The 22266-nt window shown below is 52.1% G+C and overlaps 1 protein-coding gene across 15 annotated transcripts in view; it reads left to right on the top strand.

Annotated features, from left to right (window-relative positions):
• PRKAG2 (protein kinase AMP-activated non-catalytic subunit gamma 2) overlaps nt 1-22266 on the top strand; it is a 323235-nt gene that overhangs the window by 180081 nt on the left and 120888 nt on the right. For all 15 annotated transcript variants that reach the window (XR_012433086.1, XM_074036390.1, XM_074036392.1 and 12 more), the window contains one exon: nt 20557-20774. Coding sequence is in view for 7 of the 15 variants with exons in the window: in XM_074036384.1 (XP_073892485.1) it covers nt 20557-20774 (218 nt within the window). In the remaining 8 variants the exon portion in view is untranslated. The remainder of the gene's footprint in view (nt 1-20556; nt 20775-22266) is intronic.

Raw genomic sequence — 22266 nt, 5'->3', positions numbered from 1 at the left:
GCAATAGTATTCAGCCTTCAAAAGGAAGGAGATTCTGACAGGTGCTACCTTGTGGATGAACCTTGAGGGCATTGTGCTGAGTGAGAGAATACAGTCATGAAGGGACAGATGGTGCCGGGTTTTACTCATATGAAGTCCCTAGAGTGGCCAGATTCCCAGATACAGGAAGTAGAAGATGGTTGCCAGGGGTTGCAGGTAGGGAGAAATGAGTTATTTTTTATGAGGACGGAGTTTCAGTTTTGAAATATGAAACAGTTCTGGAGACGGTGGTGATGGCGGCTGCACAGCAGTGTGGTTAATGCCACTGAACTGTGCACTTAAATATGGTGAGGATGGTCAATTTTAGGTTGTGTGCATTTTAACAAAATCAAAAATGTTTAAAAAGAGTGGACTGTTTGGATCAACAAATTGACTAACTCGGCGTCTTCGTCTGTTCAGACTGCCATAACTATACCACAGGCTGGGTGGCTTATAAAGAACAGAAATTGGGCCGGGCACGGTGGCTCAAGCCTGTAATCCCAGCACTTTGGGAGGCCGAGACGGGCGGATCACGAGGTCAGGAGATCGAGACCATCCTGGCTAACACGGTGAAACCCTGTCTCTATTCACCCTGTCTCTACTAAAAATACAAAAAATTAGCTGGGCGAGGTGGCGGGCGCCTGTAGTCCCAGCTACTCGGGAGGCTGAGGCAGGAGAATGGCATAAACCTGGGAGGCGGAGCTTGCAGTGAGCTGAGATAGCGCCACTGCACTCCAGCCTGGGCGACAGAGCGAGACTCCGTCTCAAAAAAAAAAAAAAAAAAAAGAACAGAAATTGTGGCCGGGCACTGTGGCTCATGCCTGTAATCCCAACACTTTGGGAGGCCGAGGCAGGCAGATCACTTGAGGTCAGGAGTTCAAGACCAGACTGGCCAATGTGGCAAAACCCTGTCTCTACAAAAAATAGAAAAAATTAGCTGGGTGTGGTGGCAAGCAACTATAATCCCAGCTACTCAGGAAGTTGAGGCAGGAGAATTGCTTGAACCTGGGGGTCACAGGTTGCAGTGAGCCAAGATCGCAGCCTGGGCAACAGAGCGAGACTGTCTCAAAACAAAAAAAGAATAGAAAGTTCTTTCTTACAGTTCTGGAGGCTGGAGTCCAAGACCAAGGTGCCAGTGGATTCTGTGTCTGCTGAGGACTCGCTTCAGCTCCTCCTGGCTGCGTCCTCACATGGTGGAAGGAGGAGGGGTCTCTCTGGGGTCCCTCTTGTAAGGGCATGGGGCTCTACCCTCCTCACCTCCCAAGGCCCAGCCCCCAACACCATCACCTTGCAGGTAGAATTCCACATAAGGACTCGGCAGGGACCCACACGTTCAGACCGCAGCCTTCAGAAAGTTTTACTAACATATTTCTTGGGTATTCGTAAGTATTTTTATACTCAGTATATAGATTTCTTTAAAACACAACTTTTAAAGCTAAAAATAAAGCAAGCTCTCAAGTTGCGGCCACTGCATAGAACCCTCTTGTGGGCCTGGCGTGGCCGCTGATGGCCCGGGGAGGTGATGGGACTGGAGGAGGGACGGGTGGGGCATGGTCAGGCCTGCAAATGCCTCTCTGGGATGAGCAGCCTCCTGGTGAGGGCTTCGCCCTCTCACTTTTCCCTGGAACCCCTCGTGTGCCCCTCAGAGGGCCTTGGGTCTCCTTATGGCTGCCTTGGGCCTCCTGTGCTACGGGTCTTAGGCCTGCCCTGGGCAGCAGGACATCATCAGGCTTTCTGCCTGCTCGGACCTGTGCCAAGAGCCCCTGTAGAGAAGACTCATTGACTTGTCCACAGCTTTCAAGGATATGCAGAGATACACCAGAGACCCCTGTCCTCGGGAGCACTGGGTGACTGAGTCCGGTGGAAGGTGAGGGTGGATGAGCCTCCAGCCAGGGCCTCACAGAGGAGGAATGGGATCTCCATTTCTGCTCCCAGCCTAACCTTTCAGCTCTCTCCTGCCCCCTCCCCTTTTCCCAACAGCAGGGGAAGGCGGGGCACAGGCTGTCTGAGCACAGCTGTCTCCAGGAGGGGAGGAGGTGTCAGGGTGACAGGCCCCGGGCTGCCTGAGCCTCTGAGACCTCACTCCTTCCCCCTTGCCCTCCCCTGCCCCCTGGTAGTGGCTCCATTCTGTCACCTTCAGGAGATGACCTTTGGGCCAGAGGGAGAGGGATTTCAGCTGCTATTTTTATGTGAGCAGGTCTTGGGACCCAGGGCGGAGGCAAGGTTTCCACCATCACGCTGAGGCGTCTCCATCCGAGTCCTGCCTGTGCCTCCTTCAAGGCCCATCTTTGCAGAGACGACTGCCCGAACTCATGTTAGAGCCCTGTTTTAAAAGTCAGGACTATTTAGCTATAAGTTACATAGAGTAAAACTCACCCTTTAAAAAAAAAGTGCAGTTCTGAGAGTTTTGAGAAACGTCTGCGGTTGTGTAATCAGCACCACCGTCAAGACAAAACAATTCCAACACCCAAAGAAATTTCCACATCCCCTTTTATAGTCCATTTCTCCCCTCATCCTCAGCAAACACGGACTTTTTTTTCTGTCCGCTATAATTTTGCTTTTCCAGAATGTTGTATAAATGGAAATATGTAGTATGTATATATTTGGACCTGGCTTCTTTCACTTAGAAAAATGCGTTTGAGATTAATTCATTGTGTTGCATATATTAAGAGTTCTTTCCTTTTTATTACTGAGTAGTAGTATATTGTATAGATGCACCAGTTTTTTTGTTTTTTTTTTTTGTTTTTTGAGACGATCTCAGGTTGTCACCCAGGCTGTAGTGCAGTGGCACAGTCGTGGCTCACTGCAGCCTCGAACTCCCAGACTTAAGTAATCCTCCCACCGCAGCCTCCCAAGCAGCTGGGACAACAGGAATGTGCCACTGCACCCAGTCAACTTTTTTATTTTTTGTAGAGATGGGGTCCCACTATGTTGCCTAGGCTGGTCTTGAACTCCTGGCCTCAAGCGATCCTCCTGCTTCCACCTCCCAAAGTGCTGTACCAGTTTATTAATTCACCCGTTGAAGGATGTTTGAGTTGTCTCCAGTTTGGGGCAACTATGAATAAAGCCACTGAAAATATTTGCGTTCAGGATTTTCTGTGAACAAGGTTTCATATCTTCTAAGAGTGGCGTGGCTAGGTTGCATGGTAAATGTATGTTTAACTACGGAAGAAACCGTCAAACCGTTTTCCAAAATGGCTATACTAGTTTGTATTTCCACCAGTGACATATGAGAGTTCCTGTTGTTCCAAATCCTTGTCAGCCTTAGTATTGTCAGGTTTTTGTAGCTGTTAGTTGGTCTAATAGTGATGTTTCATTGTAGTTTTAATTTATATATCCCTAAAGATTAATGATGGTGAACGTCATATCGTTATTTGTCATCTGTATGTCTTCTTTGCTGAAGTCTCTGTTTAAATCTTCTACTTTTTTTCTTTTTACTGAGAATTTTTTTTTCTTGTTGCTGAGTTTTGAGAGTTGTTTATATACTCTGCTACAGGTCCTTTATCATAGATGTGTTTTGCAATATGGTCAGCCTTCCATTATCTGCAGGTTTCACCTCCTCAGCTTCAACCAACCGCAGATCAAAAATATTCAGGGGAAATAATAATAAAAATAATAATACAACAATAAAAATACAGATGAAAAACCAGCACAGCATAATAATTATTTGCATGGCATTTCCGTTATATTGGGTATTATAAGTAATCCAGAGATAATTTAAAGCATACAGGAGGGTGTGTATAGGTCCTATGCACTCATTACACCATTTTCTATCGGGGACTTGAGCATCCTAGGCTTTGGTGCCTGAGAAGGGTTCTGGAATCAATTCCCTGCAGACACAGAGGGATAATTGTGTTTTCCCTCTGCTGTGTTTCTTGTTTCATTTTCCTAACGGTATATTTTAAAGAACTTAAGATGTAAAGTTAGATTTGTCTACTTGTTGAGCACTATGCACAAAGCAAGCTCCGCAAATCTTTCTTGAGCTGGGACAGTGCGCCAGGCCCTATGGGATAGCGCTAAGTGAGACTCACGGCCATTCACGCTTAGTGGAAGGATCGAGATGCATCAAGAAACAACCGAGCACACCATCATTTGATAACGTTGGAATGTGCTAAGTGCATGAAAAGGAGGAATGATTCACTCTAGGAACCAGTGAGGGCTTCACAGACAATGAGCTTAGGTGACAATAGATGTGGAAGCTGTGGAGTGAATCAGAAGATAAGTGGAAAAAACCCGGCTCCCCTAAGCACCGTGTTCAGATATCATTTTTCATGCACTGATTCTAGAAACCTGACACCAAAGAGAAAAATACATGGAGGCAACATGTATGATGTGGTACAACTGAATCCGGGAACCCTGGCCCTGTTCTTCCCTCCCAGCCTCACACCTTCCTAATGGCTGCTCCTCTCTTGGGTCCTTTGTGGAGTGTCCAGCCTGCCTTCTGCAGATTGACCAAGAATAACAAAGCAGGAATCTTCCAGGGAAGAGCAATGTGTAGAAAGGGGAGGCAGGGCGTCTTGCAAGTTTGTCAAGTAGATGAGGTATCTGGAAGCGGGCGGGGGGTTTTCCAGACCCTCAGATTATGCAAACGGGGGGCTGAGTTCTCCCTCCGCAGCGAGCTCTCCCAGTGGTAGTGACGGTGTGTCAGACACAGGAAGTCTTAGGAATTCCCAGCTCACCAGCAAGAGGGCCCCCTTCCCACCTCCCTCGGGGTGAGTGGCTACCTCTCTATTAAAAACACGGGCAGCAATTCAGGTGTGATGCTGTCGTTTTCTATCACGGCCCTGAACTCCCAGAATTGTTGTTGCTCTCGAGGGGCAGAGATAAACCCTAGGTTTGAGATTCCAGATTGTCTTTGAAAGGATGCAACCAATACATTTGTTTCCACCACGAGACGCTTAATTCCCTTTCATCTGCAGCTTTCCTTCCTCTTCTCTTCCTCCTCCATGGAGAATCGTACCGATTAATCACTGGAGGCAGACAACCCCTAGAGCTCACGATCCCTGCCTTCGTGATGTGAATGAGGAGAGCTCAGAGCTGGGAACGGCACCATGGAAACGAGCTCTGGGGCAGAGGCGGCAGTCTGGACACCGGCCCAGCCTCCCCAACCCGTCTCACTGGCACCTGACACCCAGAGGGCCTGCCGGGGTGGCGTCAGATGATGTGTTGAGTCAACAGAGCCCCAGGAGAGCCCTGGTTGGAGTCCCATGGCAGCCGGCTGCAGCCAGCACCCCAGGAAGGGAGTGTCTGCCACCGGCTGCAGCCGCCTCCTGGCCTCCTGGGAGACCTGGCAGGAAGGGGAAAGCCAGGCAGGAACCACACTCACAGATGGTCTCCCCATCCCAGCCTCTGCCGCCTTCTCCTGCTTTGCTGAACATGGCTCTCCTAAGTGGAGGTTTGCAAATGTGCTTCTGTGGCCCACAGCCCATCGTGCCAGGTGGAACAATGCATTCTTGTCTCCCCTGAGAGCTGTACACCTGGAAATGGCCTAGGATACACTTCCAGGAGGGGACGGTGGCTCAAAGTCCTCCCTGCCTCACCCACAGCCCTTCTCACCTGTGCCTCATCCAGAGCAGTGAGCCTGGGTGATCTGAGGGGGCCCCCCAGGGTGAGGATAAACAGCTCAGGAATGGGACCATTGTGGGGGGCCACTGGAGCCCCCCAGGAGGGGATCTGTTCATGAGCAGTGAGCCGCCGCCACCAAGGGTTTAGAGCAGACTAAAAGAGCTGAATTGTAGAAAGCACAGGAAAAAACTCCAGGTGCTATTACAGATTTTAAAAAGTATTATGCTCTAGAAGCTTTAGTGTGACAGGGTCCCAGCAAGGCGTGATCTTGATTTGGTTATCACACTGATTTTCCACTTCATTTTCAGCCACATTTTCTCCTATTCAGGGTTCCTCAGAGACTTCTGAGTTCGGAGGTTCAGGGTGCAAAATAGGCATAGCTCCTCTCAGACACTGGAACAGGGAGGCAGGCCACCCTAGAGGAGACGGGAACCACGAAAACGTTTTCAGACCCCTCGGAATACAGATTCCTAAAACCTGACTTTTGGGGAGTTGGAAGTGCCCCGAAGTGGTTTGAGAGACAGAGAAATCTGTACCCATGCTTCATTTATCAGATTTATCAGATGATCAAAGTGTCCTGGGATTCAAGAAAGTTGAAGAACTACTTCTTCCTCAGTTTTAGAAAGTTTCCTCAAGAGCTAGAATAATAAACAATTTGTCAACAACCAGAAATTTCAAGAGGGACTGGAAACAGTCCGAAGCAAGCAGTGTCCAAATCCCAGGCACAGTGCGGGAGCCCGCTGCGGAGTTCCCTGGCCAGCACAGGGCAGGGACATTGCAGGTGGAAGTTCTGATGATGGGGGCCTCCCTGGAAGAGGCATGCTTCCAGGGCCTTGCAGCCACCGGACCCTCCCCACACCCCATCTCATCGGGGTAAATTCCAAGTTTACCCTCACATCAGATCTGCTGTTTTACATCATAGCGATACCCGTGTATACTGGCTTTACCAGAACAGTTGGCATGAACAGGCATCTCAAAGAGATCAAGGTTAGAATGACCTTTCTGAAATCTTGAACTCTAGTCCTGATCTAAGAACATGTTCAGGCAGGACGGGCCACCAGGGGGGCTCCTGCCCAGGAATATTCTGGCCCCATCCTGCAGCCAGTGCCAGGAAGCCTTTCCCCTGCTCACTGGGCACCTTGGCATCAGCTGAGAGTGTGAAAGTCCCCCAGGTCTCTTATTGAATTGGTGTCCTTCCTTATTTCCTTCTAGGAGATGAGAGTCACCATGCTGACTCAGCAAGGACCCCAGGGATGGCCTCATTTCCTCCTCCTCCTCCCTCCCCTTCCAAATCCGAAGTGTCAAGTCTTGGCCTTGCACTACCCATTCCACCCTGTACACCCTTGGCACCTGGCCAAGCGAGCCCCGCTGGGGAGGAGGGCGGACACAGAGAGGCAGCCCAAGGCAGACACACCTCTGACCTCAGGCACCCACCTCGCCTGGTGCGACCATGGGCTTCTTCCTGTTGCCCACACAAACGGTCTTCTCCCCAACATTCTGCAGGGATGAGGTCACCATCGGAAACCTCCTGGAATGGAGCAAGCACCCTGGGCTGCGGCCTGAAGACCTGAGTCATGGCCACGGACCTGCTTCTGGGCTGGGGGGTAGATCCTCGGCTTCACCCTGCACCTCTCAGAGCCTGCACTTCCTCCACCGAAAATGAGGTTCTGAGACCTTTGTCCCCCAAGGTCATGCCCATTCTTGCCACCTATGATTCTCGTGCTGGGGCCCGTCCCAGTTCTGTCACATTCAGCAGGGTTCATCTCCACAGCACCAAACAATACCTGTTGCTTTTGTGATTCCACAAATACTGATACTTAGAGGGACTGAGGCTGCTAACATTTCCCTTTCACTGACAAATTCTTAGCGAATTGTTTTTCCGAAACCGCTGTGTACAGGAAAAGTTCTGTTGCAGAGTTTCTCTCTCTCACAAAGCAGCAGAGGGGTCTCCCCTGGGCCTCCCCAGGACTGCTTTCTAGTGCAACATCAAGACGCACATCTGCTGTTGTCTTTTGCTCAAGCGAAGTGTCTAGGGTTGCGTTTTGGGTCCATGATGTAGAACTCTGAGCTCCAGGCAAGCATGAAGAAGGAACAGGGCAGACAGCAGAAGCTGGGACCACATTGTCAGAGTTGGGACTGATCTAAAATTAGCCCCTGTGAGATTCTCGTTTCCTTCCCCTCCACCACCATTTCTGTTTTGTTTTGTTAGTTCCCGTGGAAATACCCACATGCTAGAGCCAACTATTTAATAACTAGGTGCAGAATGTTATTGGGTATACAAAGCCCCATAAAACTGGATATTTTCTGGATTCCTTTTAGGAGAATAAGAACCTTGAAAAAATTCCTAAAAGTTTTTTTTTTAAATAGAAATAATTTTTCACCTTCCACATTACCATGATGCTTTGACTCCAAGATCACTCAGATATTTCCAACATATTTTGAATAGTTTCAATGACAAAAGATCATAAAACAGATTCTTAGAGCCTAGAACCGAAATCTGCAGCCTGAAACCTTACTCCGGATTAAAATACAAATTGAGAGTGGGCTCAGCCAGGGCCAGGGCCAGGGCCAGGGCCATTCAGCTATAAAGGGGCCAGAGTCCAGAAACTCCCCCTGAGAAAGGGGATCCTGAAGGGCAGGGCTGGAGTGGGGTGGGGAGGACACAAGGTGGGTGTGAAACTTGTCTTTTAGGAACATTCAGGGCAAGATCTCAAAGCAGCTGGCTGGAAAGGAGCAGCAGAGCTCAGGAGAGCTGGCCTGGCCGGCGGCTGCATAGACACCTGGTACCCGGGGACGAGGCATCATTCCAGGGCGTTTCTGCATGAAGCTGGCCTTGGCTGCAGGGAGAGACCAAGCAGGGGACTGGGGACTTGGAAGGAAGGGAATTTGCTCTTCCATAGAAGGGAGCCGTGAGACAGAGGATGGAGGCACTGGCACCGCATGACCATAAACAATGGGAACTAAAAATTACTGTAGAAGTTTCCTATCTATGAAATAGGGAGTTGGATTAAATGAATGGTTCCAAAATGTGTCTGACCACCCGCATCACTTGGGGAATGTCAGACAGCACATCCCCAGGCTCCTCCTGGCCCCATCGCTCAGGATCTTCAGGCCTATGGGCACATGTGTTCTTAATGCTCCCGGGTGACTTTCGGCCCAGCCAGGTTTGGGAAGTGCGGCCTGAGAAGCATCCCAACTGTCCCTGTGGCTCAGATGCTCTACTCAGCATGTCGGGTTAGACTCGGTGGGAACAGGGACTGTGGACTGCCCAGACAATGGTTTAGAGCAAAACCATCCCACAGGGAATGAGGGCACTAACAGATACAGAAACCTAGCATCTTCGATTAAGCCAGCTGTTCAAGACATTTGCAAAAAGTGAAAATGCCACCCCTTTTTTGTTTCGGTTTTTTGTTTTTTGTTTTTGTTTTTTTTTTTTTTTTTTGAGACGGAGTCTCGCTCTGTCGCCCAGGCTGAAGTGCAGTGGCCGGATCTCAGCTCACTGCAAGCTCCGCCTCCCGGGTTCACGCCATTCTCTTGCCTCAGCCTCCCGAGTAGCTGGGACTACAGGCGCCCGCCACCACGTCCAGCTAGTTTTTTGTATTTTTTAGTAGAGACGGGGTTTCACCGTGTTAGCCAGGATGGTCTCGATCTCCTGATCTCGTGATCCGCCCGTCTTGGCCTCCCAAAGTGCTGGGATTACAGGCTTGAGCCACCGCACCCGGCTGTTTTGTTTTAAAAAATATAGACTGGTGAGAAGTTACTTTTAAAAAAATGAGGATCCCAAACAGCTTTTGTTTCTGTGGGTCATATGAATCAATATTCACCGTATTAGGATTTTTTTTTTTTTAGAGACAGGGTCTTTCTGTCACCCAGATTGGAGTCCAGTGGTGCAGTCATGGCTCATTGTAGCCTCAGCCTCTCAGGCTTAAGCAGTCCACCCTCCTCAGCCTCCTGAGTAGCTGGGGCCAAGGGCACATGCCACCATGCCCAGCTAATGTTTTATTTTTTTGCAGAAATGGGGGTCTCACTTTGTTGCCCAGGCTGATCTTGAACTCCTGGGGTCCCAGCTCCTCCCTTCTCGGCCTCCCAAAATGTTGGGATTACAAGCCTAAGCCACCAAACCCAGCCTATGTTAGAAATTAAAACTGAGAAAATTTCAAACATTAATTCGTTTATAAATGACAACCATAAACATATTACATGTTAACCTATTTTTCAAGAGCGTAAAGGGGTACTGAAGCTGAGGTGTTTGTCTACCGCAGCGGTTCTCAAAGAGAAGCTGAGCATGGGGTAGGGGTGCTGGTGGCGCGGCCCTGAGGACAGGCTACTTTCAGAGAAGTGCTGGGCAGTTGGGGCCGTAGGAAGTAGGATAGTTCAGGTTGAATGGATCACTCTGGAATGCATCCACCAACACAGAGGGTGGAGAATGGTAGAATGGTCTTGAAGATGACCTCGCCACAGCCACCTTGGGCTCGGGGGAAAGAGCAGAAATGGCTGAAGGCCCAGGCAGGCCTGCTCTGTGTAGGGTATTCCTGCCTCTGTGCAAACGGAACAGCAGCCTGCAGTGGGTTACAGAGGAAGTGGACTCCTGGGCCTAAGTGGTACTGTGATGTGATACCTAACACCACCCCAGGCCAGGCGCTGTTCAACGAACTGACGTGTGGCACCTGGAGCTTGTCTTGGTGGTGTCCAGCTTTTTCAAATTTCTTGCATCTCCAGGTGATGAGAAACCAGGGACTGGCCTCCACGCCCTCAGAAACAGCTTTCAGAGTGCATCATGGCCAGCTGTGGCTGGGGGCGCTGGGATGGCTATGGCCAGAACTGCCTGAAGGAGACCCCAACTTGTCAGAGAGGGCTCGACTGGGATTTCTCACCTCCACACTGCGCCTGTGTGGAGGGGCCGCAGGGTGGAGTTGGCCAGGGGTGAGCTGCAGCTTGAACTTTAGGTGTGTTACACTCCTGTCCCCCAGGCAAGGCAGAAGCTAGAGCCAGCTCTGAGCATCCGACAAGCAGGGTCTTCTCCCAGAGACATCACCTGCTATCAATGGCAGCTGCCCATACTGAATACGGGCCCTATCGTTCATTGTCCCAGGGTGCTTTGCTTGTTACCTCTTACTCATCACACAAATCCCACGGGCAGCTCATGTGTTCAAAGAATGAACCAAACCTCTGAGCTGCCGACTCTGAGGCCGCATCGCTGGCAAGTGGTGACTTAGGGTCCAGCCCAGGTTTCTGGCCCCAGAGCTCAGCTCCTTCCACAGTGCTGGTCAGTCCTTGTCCTGGTTTGGGAGTGGAGGCTGGAAACTGTATCACTGGGGGCAGGAAACAAGGGTATGCAGCTGAGGTTCTGAAGGGGCTTTTCCCAGGGGTGTGGGCAGGGTTTCAGGAGTCATTACCGCCCAGGCCTGGAGGGACCAGGGGAAGAGGAGTCGCTGGAGTCAAGGCAGGCAGGAGGGGGCAGCTGGGGCCCTGAGAATACTGCCCCTCTCTTCCCCGGCTCCCCGAGGCTCCTGCAGGTGCCTGCGCTGCCCAGAGCCATTCTGGAGTGAGAGGGCCCAGCACTCAGCTCCCGCGGCCCTGGAGGGTGGGGCTCTGGAATGAGGGGTAGGAGAAGGTAAAACCTGCAGGAGATGGGGGCCATGCAGGGAGAAGGTGCAGGAGCCAGGCCGGAGGGCACCTGAGAAAGGGCCAAAACACTGAAGCAGTGGATTTGCTCCTGGAGAAAAGAGAGTCCTAAGCAGACATCAGAGGCTGGGTTCTGGGTCACCTGCCTGGCCTGAACTTGCGCCACCCAGGGTCTCCGCCTGCCTGCTGGTCGCATCGCTCTGTGTGCTACAGCTACCCAGCACAGGGACTCCTGTCCCTCTCGGGCTGTGACACTTCCGCTGGGCACCTCCCTGGGCCACCGTTCCCCCTCACGATGCTTGCCATCCTCCCTCCAAGGTAGAGAACGACACCCGGCTCCTCATCTCTGATGAGTGGAGGGAGATTTCAAACCCTGTATAAGCAAAGCCTCCCTCCAGTGTCAATGGAAAGGCTGCTCTTCTCACTTTGCCTCTTGAAACAACAGCAGATTATTTCCTTCTTGTCATTCCAGACCTTATGCGTGTAAAAGGCAAGAATGAGGCTCCAGCTCATTGCATGTATGCAGTGCAGGGGCCGGATTGCACCAGATAGGCATCTGGTCTACCTGGTTTATTTTTACCAAGGCAAGGGGTGGATTTGTCCCAGAGCCCATGGCTACTTGGCGGTAAAACCAGGTCTAGAGCTTGGGGCTTCTGAGGGCCAGGCCTCGGTTTCCACCCCGCACAGCTGTTCCACGGCCAGCAGGGCTCAGTTCCCTTCGGGGGCACCTCTGTTCTCCTCCTCCTCTCCAGCGCCTGCCAGCAGGGCCAGGCCCTGTGAAGTCACCAGCCCACGGCTCCCCAGTGTCTGGAGCCCCTTTCGTGGTGTTCTGTGTGGCTGCCAGGAGCAGTTTCTTTCCCCTCACTGGGCCTGTTCACTGGGCCTGGCTACCGCCCTGGGAGAATCAAAGGCATTGTTCGCCGCAGAGGCTGGCGGTGTCCTAAACAAAGCCCTGAAGGAGCAGGAGAAAGGAGGAGATGTCTTCTCAGAAGGAACAGAAAGGGGGCAGCTGTCTGTCCTTTGGCCAGAGCCTTCTTGGGTGACAGTTGCCATGGCCCAGTCCTGCCTGGGGCCTTAAGAGAGGCCCCTGGGCTGGGGCAGATCTGTGTCCTCCTCCACCATCGGGGCCCAGCTCTTTCCTGGGGTTTCTGAGCCACCTTCCCACCCCCACCCTCAGGCTCTCTTCTCTTCCCTGAGCTCCCCCTGCTTTCTTGGTTCTCAGCTTTATTGCATGGTGGTGGTGGGGTTGCTTTTTTGTTTTCATCCCCATTTCCCCCGCCCCAGACCACAGGGACTTGCTCTAATCCATCTTCACACCCCCTTCCTCAACACCCCCAGCATGCTTGGCCCACGGCAGCTGTCCGGGAGCTGTTCATTTCCTGATCAGACCCAAGGTTGAGTTCCCCAGTTGACCCTATGATTGAGAAATAAATTGGTCTATTTAAAAGTAATGGGGGGCCAGGCATGGCAGTTCACACCTATATTCCCAGCACTTCGGGGGGCTGAGGCAGGAGGCGACTTGATACCAGGAGTTCAAGACCAACCTGGGCAACATAGACCCCCATCTGTACAAAAATAAGAAATAAAAAACTTAGCTGGTGTAATGGTATTTGTCTGGAGTCCCGGCTACTTAGGAGGCCGAGGTGGCACCTCTTCTTTCCCTTTGCAGTCACCCAGTGTCATCCAAGCTCTCCTTCCTGTTGGCCGGTGAAGCGCCACTTCTGGGAGAGTAACTCCTACAGCTGAAATGTAATTTTAAGTCTTCATGTTCTTTCTCTTGGTGATACCCCAGTTTGATTGTGGCAGAAAGTGTCTGGGTTTTACAGTCAGGACAGTGGAGCTGAGGTGTGGCCCCTGCCGTGTATTCGCTAAAGGACCGTGGATAAGTAACTGAACTTTCTCCAGCCACCAGTTTCTTCATCTGTGAGGGGCAGATGGAGCCAGAGTGTGTAAGCCCTCTGTAAACAGGGTGGCATTGTGCAAAAAAATAAAAAAATAAAAAAGCATCGATGCTGCAAGATTCTACCCCCTCTTAAAAACATTTCAGGTATCAGTCAACAGAGCATATGTTTGGTTCCAGGAAGATTCACTCCCTGTGCCCCCAAACTACACACACATCCCTAATGCACACACTGTGAGTCTTAGCATTTCACCTATCTGTTCTCCTAAAAGCTTCCCTTCCCCCTCTGTGGTCCAGAGTGTCACCTGTTTTCCCCACAGGAGTCACCAGCTCTGGAAGGAACAGGAAGGAGCAGTAAGGCCAGGTGGAAAGATGGGAGCAGCTTCTGAACTTGGAAAGATTGTAATAATAGAGGATCATTCAGCCCCACCAGAAATGAGGTGTTCCCACCCCCAGATGAACAGTCCGCCTTCTCATCTCCTCGCCCCTACAGGTTCACTCCTGCATCACGCCACCTCTCTCACCTCCGTTGGGACTGGGTTAGGATCATTCCAGTACTCACATGGGGGCGGGGGGCTTGGTCACAGTTCCATTCTCTTTAAACTATTTACTCGAAAGATGAACATTCTGTACCCAAAGAACTAGCAAGGAGTTTTCATGGTCTGTGAATATCCCTTGCACAACAGTGACTAAGCTTCATCCCTGAAGAATGTTGGAAGTGGAAACGCTTCTCAGAGAGAGAGGAAGGGAGAGGGGAGCTCAGGAAGGCACAGCCATGGACCTGGTTCTAGCGGGAGACAGGACAGAGGTCCTGGTCCTGGTCCTCGTGGGAGACACCCCTGCACAGAGCTGGGGGCCGCGTTGGGGCAGTCAGGGCAGGAGGCAGGTCAGTGCTTAAATACGGCCTTCGCCAGCCTCTTGGCTCAAAAGCAAAACAGTGGCTGAAAAGAAGTCATTTTCTGAATGGATAATCCATTCCCATGATAGAAAGTCTGAAAAATCAAAAAGGGCATATGATGAAAGCCCTCCCTGCCAGTTGTTCCCTTCCCTGGAGACAGCCAGCGCTTCCAGATCCTGCCAGAGATAGTCTAGGCAAAATCAGACAGGCAGAATATAGATATTCTCTTTCCTTTTTTTGAAACTACAAATGGTATCATTTGATACAGATGGCTCTGCAGTTGGCTTTCTTCACTTACCGCTGCATCCTGGAGATGAAAGGAACGAGGATCCCTGTCATGTTCCGACAGGGATGGCGGCTGCCCGTGCCTACAGTGGGCCATGATTTATCTAACCTCTTCTTGAGGAGCCTCTGCGTCTCCAGGCTCTGCTTTTAAAAGCACCATGGTAATGAATAAGCTGTACACTAGACACTTAGCAATTACACAAATAAGTCTATGGAAGAAAGCCCCAGAAATGGAATTACTGGGTCCAGGAACATGGGCACTTGTGGTTTTGATAGGTGTTGCCAAGATAGGTACCACAGAGTACCTGTTTCCTCTGGGCCTTTGCCCAGTGCCTGCATGGGTGCTGTTTGGGCTCATTTTGTTGTGTTGTGTTGTGTTGTGTTTTGTGAGACAGGGTCTTGCTGTGTCACCCAGGCTGGGGTGCAGTGGTGCTATCCTAGCTCACTGCAGCCTTGAACTCCTGGGCTCAAGTGATCCTGTCGTGTAACTGAGACTACAGGCATATGTCACCACATCTGGCCAATTTTGTTTTTAATAGAGACAGTCTTGCCATGTTGCCCTAGATGGTCTCAAACTCCTGGGCTCAAGCGATCCTTCTCCCTCAGTCCCCCAAAGTGCTGGGACTGCAGACATGAGCCACCGCACCTGGCCAGGGCTAGTTGTGATCATGCCCTGCTCAGGGACGGACATAGGTCCTTTTCAGCATTGTCCATGGAGGAGGCGTTAGAGCTCTCTGTGGCTGGCCCCTTCCTTTACACACCAAGACCCCAGCCCCCCAGAGGGGTTTGCCTACAGGGCTGTTGCAGGTCATGAGGATGTGGGGGGTGGCACAGGGTTTTGAACCTAAAATGCCCCCCACTACATCCTGTTCAGCTCTGCCCCATCAGGTCCCCACACATGCCTATGGGAAATGGGGGCACAGCCCTTGGGAAGCGTCACCGAAGGGGCCCTGTGTCCAGTGGGGGAAGGGGCTGGGAGAGGAGGATGAGAACATTCCCTCTTGACTCTCAGGAGAGGAAATAGCCTGTCCTAGGTACATTGTGGGACCCGGACAGGCCCCTGCTGGGGACTCTGTCACTGCAGGAACCACTGAAGGATGTGGCTGTGGAGTCTAAGGCCCCAGGCAGTGCCCCACACTACACCCAAAATAGCACACAAGGCTTCCTTGCTCTGCCCCTGCAGATTCCCCTGAGAGGCCCCAGGCAGGCCTCCCCAAGCCCCGGCTACTGTCTCCATTTCTCAGTGCCAAGCAGTTGGAGCCTGGCCCTGAGAAGGGTCTGGATGGTCCGGCAGCCCCTTCGTGGTCCTGCCTGCTGACACACCCCCATCTCTGAAGAGCTGCTAAACCACATCAGGACCTTCCCACTCTTCCTCTTCCCTCTCCTTCCTTCCCGCCCCACCTCAAAGCAGGGCTTTCTTCTCAAGACCTTCTGGGAAAAAGATTCTTTTTTCTTTTCCTTTTTCCTTTTTTTTTTTTTTTTTTTTTTTTTTTTGAGACAGTCTCACTCTGTCACCCAGGCTGGAATGGAATGCAGTGGTGCAATCTCAGCTCACTGCAACCTCTGCCTCCTGGGTTCAAGCGATTCTTCTGCCTCAGCCTCTGGAGTGGCTGAGACTACAGTCACGCACCACAATGCCTGCCTAATATTTGTAGTTTTAGTAGAGATTGGGGTTTTGCCATGTTGGTCAGGCTGGTCTTGAACTCCTAACCTCAGGTGATCCACCTGGCTCAGCCTCCCAAATGCTGAGATTATAGGCATGAGCCACTGCACCTGGCCTCTGTTTTTCAAAAGAGTTTGGGGCTTTCTTGTGAGGGCCTTTTACATTTTAAGTTTCGGGTCCTAACCATCTCCTGCTTCCACCCAGAGCTGCCTCTCGAGTGCCAGCCCGGGGCTTCCAGAGGGCTTTCCACTCACACTGCTCAGTCTCCTGACGGGACTCCCTGGAAAAGGGGGCTCCTTCTCTAATAGGTAACTTCCTAAACCTCCCCCTGACACACAAAACAAAACATGCGGCCCGCTCTCCACAGAGGGAGAGCAGATCACCCTGACCGGAGCCGGCCCTCTCACTGTTCTTCCTGTTCCTTGCCTGGTGGCAGCAGGCATTTGCCAGACCCCTTGGCTCAGGACAGCACTGGGTGCCATGGGGCCCAGAGAGCGTGGCAGGACCCCCGTCCCCAAGACAGACGGTAGATCTTGGTGGGGAGAGGGAACTTACATACTTTTATGTTTGGTTTGAACGTTAAACAGTTTGTCATTAAGTGGTAACATACAGGACAGTGAAAAGGCTCTGTGAGTTCGGTGACATGAGGGACAGGAGGACAGGTCCTTCCCCATGAGGATGGAGCAGGAGGGGCACAAGTGGGTCTGGAAGCTGTGAGGAGGAGGAACCCAGCAGAGGTGCCTGGGGAGGGCGAACCAGGCCTGCAGCTCTATAGGTGACCCAGCCTCGTCCAGATAGAAGCAGTGACTGGTGGCTCTTGGGCCTTATAAAAGGAAAACTTCTGCCGAATTACATTTAAAGGAGTTTAATTGAGCAATGAACGATTCGCAAATCGAGCAGCCTTCTGAGCCAGAGGAGACTCAGAGACCCCAGCTCAGCCATGTGGTGGAAGAAGATTTATGGACAGAAAAAGGAAAGTGACCACAGAAAACGGGAGTAAGGCACAGAAACAGCTGGATTGGTTACAGCTCAGCGTCTGTCTTATTTGAACACAGTTGGAGCAGTTGGCTACATGTGATTGCCAAAACTCAGTGACTGGCACACGTGTAGGCTACTGTCTGTTTACACCTCCACCTGTTACATACAGTTCCAGGCTAAATGTCATCTAACAGGCCATGTCCACTGGCATCTTTGGTTTGACTTGCATAATTCAAAATTTATTTTAAATTTTTTTCTACCTGTAAGATGTAAGATATCAGATGATGAGTGCGGCGGCTCACTTGAGGTCAGGAGTTCAAGAGCAGCCTGCCCAACATGGTCAAACCCCAGGTCTACTAAAAATATTTTTAAAAAATTAACCAGGCCTGGTGGCAGGTGCCTGTGATCCGAGCTATGCGGGATGCTGAGGCAGGAGAATCACTTGAACCCGGGAGGCAGAGGTTGCAGTGAGCTGAGATCACACCACTGCACTCCAGCCTAGGAGACAAGAGTGAAAACTCTGTCTCAAAAAAAAAAAAAAAAAAAAAAAAGATTTGCGATATCAGACCCAAAGCCAGATTCTGCTTCTCTGAGAACACAATCCATGATTGTACCAGTCTCCTCAGGCTGTTATAACAAAGTACCACCTACTGAGTGGCTTAAAACAACTAAAATTTAGCCCCGTCCTGAAGGCCAGAAGTTCAAATTCAAGGTGTTGGCAGCACCACACTCCCTCCGAAACTTGTAGGGTAGGATTCCTCTTTCCCTCGCCCTGGCTTCTGGGGTTGCCAGCAATCCCTAGCGCGCCTTGGCTGCCGCGGCGTTGCTCCGATCTCTGCCTCTGCCAGCACAAGGCCTTCCCTCTGTGTATCAGTTTCTGTGTCTCTTCTCTTCTTATAAGGACACAGTCATGTTGCATTAGGGCCCACCCTAGTCCAGCAAAATCTCGTCTAGACTTGGTTGATCTGAAAAGACCCTGTTTCCAAATAGGGTCACATTCACAGGTCACATTCTGCCTGTGCAATGTGCCATGATTTATTTAACCTCCTCTTGATGGGCCTCTGCATCCCCAGCTCTGCTTTCAAAAGCACCGTGGTAATGAATAAGGCATACACTCACCACTTAGCAATGACATAAATAAGTCCATAGAAGAAATAGACTTGTTTCTATCAGCTAGAAATAAGTTGAAGTGGACAACGTTTAACTCCCGGAAGATTCATGTCTCCAGTCTTCCTTCAGGCCTCCACTAGCACCATTGCCCCTCCCAGTATTTGCTCCCTCCCTTTTCCTGACATCTAAATCTGTTTCACTTTTTAGACCCCATCCTAGTCCCACCCTTTCCCTGAAGTCTTCTTGGGTATTTATCTTCGCAGTGAGGTCTTGCTGCTGGGAACTTACAGTGGTGATGTTCATGTTGCACGTTTTGGTAGGAATAGCACTTCCATCCCCTCCCCCTCCCCCTCCCCCTCCCTTCCCCTTCCTCCTCCCCTTCCCCTGCTCCCACCCCTCCCCCCTCCCTCCTCCTCCCCTGCTCCCACCCCTCCCCCTCTCCCCTGCTCCCACCCCTCCCCCTTCCCTCCCCTGCTCCCACCCCTCCCTGCTCTCCTCCTCTGCTTCACCCCTCCCCTCCCCTCCCCTCCCCTTCCCTGCTCCCACCTCTCCCCCTCCCCTCCTCCCACCTCTCTCCCTCCCCTCCTCCCACCTCTCTCCCTCTCCTCCTCCTACCTCTCCCCCCTCCTCCCCTTCCCTTTCCCCCTCCCCTCCCTTCTCCTCCTCTTTCCCCCTCCCTTCTCCTCCTCTTTCCCCCTCCCTTCTCCTCCCCTTCCCCCCTCCCCTGCTTCCTCCCCCTCCCCTGCTTCCTCCCCCTCCCCATTCCCTTCCCCTTCCCCATTCCCTTCCCCTTCCCCATTCCCTTCTCCCTCCCCATTCCCTTCCCCCTCCCCATTCCCTTCCCCCTCCCCATTCCCTTCCCCTCCCCATTCCCTTCCTCCTCCCCATTCCCTTCCTCCTCCCCATTCCCTTCCTCCTCCCCATTCCCTTCTCCCTCCCCCTTCCCTTCTCCCTCCCCCTTCTCAGGTACATGGTCCCGTGGCTTCTGCAGCATTGGCTGGCATCTCTGCCACACACTTTCTGAACTTTCCCATGTTTTACCTCAATAAATATGGCACCACTGTGTTTGCTCTTGGCACCATGCTGGGGAAGGAAGGAGAGGAGATCAAACGATATTTGGCTGAATGGAGGACAATAGCATCTGGAGGGTGTGTGTAAAAATTCACCAGAAAACTCGGGACTGTGTGAGCACCCCCTTCCCAACGAGGGGATGCTGCCCACAACCGAGGGTGGATAGTGAGGCGTTTCTAGACACACCAATTCTAAGAGACTAGAAATCGGTTTTTAAAGCTTTTCCTCAACATTCAGAATAATTTGGCTTCTTGCCATTTGAGGTTTTGGGCACCAGGAATGGTGAGAGCCTACCTCTGCCATGGCCGGACCTCTGACCACCTCTGATGTCCCTTCCTGGAGGCCAGACCTCTGACTGCCCCCAATGTCCCTTCCTGGAGGCCAGATCACTGATTGCCCCTGGCCTCCCTTCCTGGAGGCTAGATCGCTAACTGCCCCCAATGTCCCTTTCTGGAGGCCGGACCTCTAACTGGCTCTGACGTCCCTTCCTGGAGGCTGGACCACTGACCGCCCCTGATGTCCCTTCCTGGAGGCCAGACCTCTGACCGCCTCCGACATCCCTTACTGGAGGCCGGACCTCTGACCACCCCCGATGTCCCTTCCTGGAGGCCGGACCTCTGACCACCCCCGGTGTCCCTTCCTGGAGGCCAGACCTCTGACCACCCCCGATGTCCCTTCCTGGAGGCCAGACCTCTGACCGCCCCCGATGTCCCTTCCTGGAGGCCGGACCTCTAACTGTCCCCAATGTCCCTTCCTGGAGGCCGGACCTCTGACCGCCCCCGATGTCCCTTCCTGGAGGCCGGACCTCTAACTGTCCCCAATGTCCCTTACTGGAGGCCGGACCTCTGACCGCCCCCGATGTCCCTTCCTGGAGGCCGGACCTCTAACTGTCCCCAGTGTCCCTTCCTGGAGGCCGGACCTCTGACCACCCCCGATGTCCCTTCCTGGAGGCCAGACCTCTAACTGTCCCCAGTGTCCCTTCCTGGAGGCCGGACCTCTGACCGCCCCCGATGTCCCTTCCTGGAGGCCGGACCTCTAACTGTCCCCAATGTCCCTTCCTGGAGGCCGGACCTCTGACCGCCCCCGATGTCCCTTCCTGGAGGCCGGACCTCTAACTGTCCGCAATGTCCCTTACTGGAGGCTGGACCTCTGACCGCCCCCGATGTCCCTTCCTGGAGGCCGGACCTCTAACTGTCCCCAGTGTCCCTTCCTGGAGGCTGGACCTCTGACCGCCCCCGATGTCCCTTCCTGGAGGCCGGACCTCTAACTGTCCCCAGTGTCCCTTCCTGGAGGCCAGACCTCTGACCGCCCCCGATGTCCCTTCCTGGAGGCCGGACCTCTAACTGTCCCCAATGTCCCTTCCTGGAGGCCGGACCTCTGACCGCCCCCGATGTCCCTTCCTGGAGGCCAGACCTCTGACCACCCTTGGTGTTTCTTCTGCAGCCTCCGGCCTCTCCTCCTCTCCGTCAACACCCACCCAAGTGACCAAGCAGCACACATTTCCCCTGGAATCCTATAAGCACGAGCCTGAACGGTTAGAGAATCGCATCTATGCCTCGTCTTCCCCTCCGGACACAGGGCAGAGGTTCTGCCCGTCTTCCTTCCAGAGCCCGACCAGGCCTCCACTGGCATCACCGACACACTATGCTCCCTCCAAAGCCGTAAGTCTGGGCCCTTCTGTGGGTGGGGCTGCCGGGTGGCAGACGGAGGGCAGAGCAGTTATCGCCCCAAGCCGCGCAGTCTGTCTGCAGCTGAGGCCAAGGCTGTGTGCTCCCGACGTCTTCAGGATATCGTATCATAAATCACAGGCTGAGGGAGAAATGGTGAGGGCACAATAGCAAATGGAAATAAAAAATAGCTGGGTGTGATGGCTCACACCTGTAGTCCCAGCACTTTGGGAGGCCGAGATAGGCAGATCACTTGAAGCCAGGAGTTCGAGACCAGCCTGGCCAGCATGGCAAAACCCTGTCTCTACTGAAACTGCAAAAATTAGCTGGGTGTGGTGGCGTGCACCTGTATCTCAACTACTCGGGAGGCTGAGGCACCAGAATTGCTTGAACCTGGGAGGCAGACACTGCAGTGAGCTGAGATGGCGACACCACACTCTAGCCCCTGTGTAATGGAGCAGACTCTATCTCAAAAAAAAAAGAGAGAAAGAAACAAAATGAAAAATGATAACATCTGGGACATGACCTGGAGGAGGTTTTTTCCCCCTCGGCTTCTTAAAAATCATTCATTGAAAGTTTTGTTTGAATTTACCTTGATTGGGATACTTTAGTATTTGTAAAATGTCACAGGAAAAGCAAAAAAAAAAAAAAGTAAAACAAACAGAAGTGTTATTCTAGAGGTTTAAGATTTCGAGTCTGACATCATCAGACTTAGGATGCGCTCTTAGGAAGGGGAGCATTTCACAGAGGAGTGGGATAAAGCAACAGACCCGTGTAGCCTCCTGCACTTCCTGAGACCGAGGCAGCGAATCTCCACAGCTTCACTAAGCACTTAAGCACTGTCCATTTCAACACAATGGGCCCTACCGAGACCCCAGCTGTCACTGCTGGTTTAAATAGCACAGGTACCCAGTGTTATTCCAGTGCCCAGCAACAATGTGAGAGCCACATCCCTGAGTCAACCTGTATGGCTGGAACCACTCCATTCAGTTGCCACATTAGCTTCCTGGAGGATGACATAGTGCCACACACTGGATGGCTTCAAACAATAGAAATTTACTGTCTCACTGGTCCTGGAGGCCAAAAGTCCAAAGTCAAGGTGTTGGCAGGGCTACCCTCCCTTCAAAGCCTCTAGGGAGGGTCCTTCCTTGCCTTCTCCAGCTTCAGCTTGTGACAGTGTTACTCCAGTCTCTGTCCCGTTCTCACATCGCCATCTTCCCTTTGTCTTTCTTTGCATCCAAATTTCCTTTTTATAAGAACACAAGGCCGGGCATGGTGGCTCACATCTGTAATCCCAGCACTTTGGAAGGCCAAGGTGGGTGGATCACTTGAGGTCAGGAGTTCGAGACCAGCCTGGCCAGCATGGTGAAACCCTCTCTCTACTAAAAATACAAAAGATTAGCTTGGCGTGGTGGTGGGCACCTGTAATCCCAGCTACTTGGGGGGCTGAGGCATGAGAACCGCTGGAACCCGGAGGCAGAGGTTG

Source organism: Macaca fascicularis, chromosome 3 (assembly GCF_037993035.2).
Source record: "Macaca fascicularis isolate 582-1 chromosome 3, T2T-MFA8v1.1".
Taxonomy (NCBI): Eukaryota; Metazoa; Chordata; class Mammalia; order Primates; family Cercopithecidae; genus Macaca; species Macaca fascicularis.
This window is presented reverse-complemented; position numbering and strand designations above follow the sequence as displayed.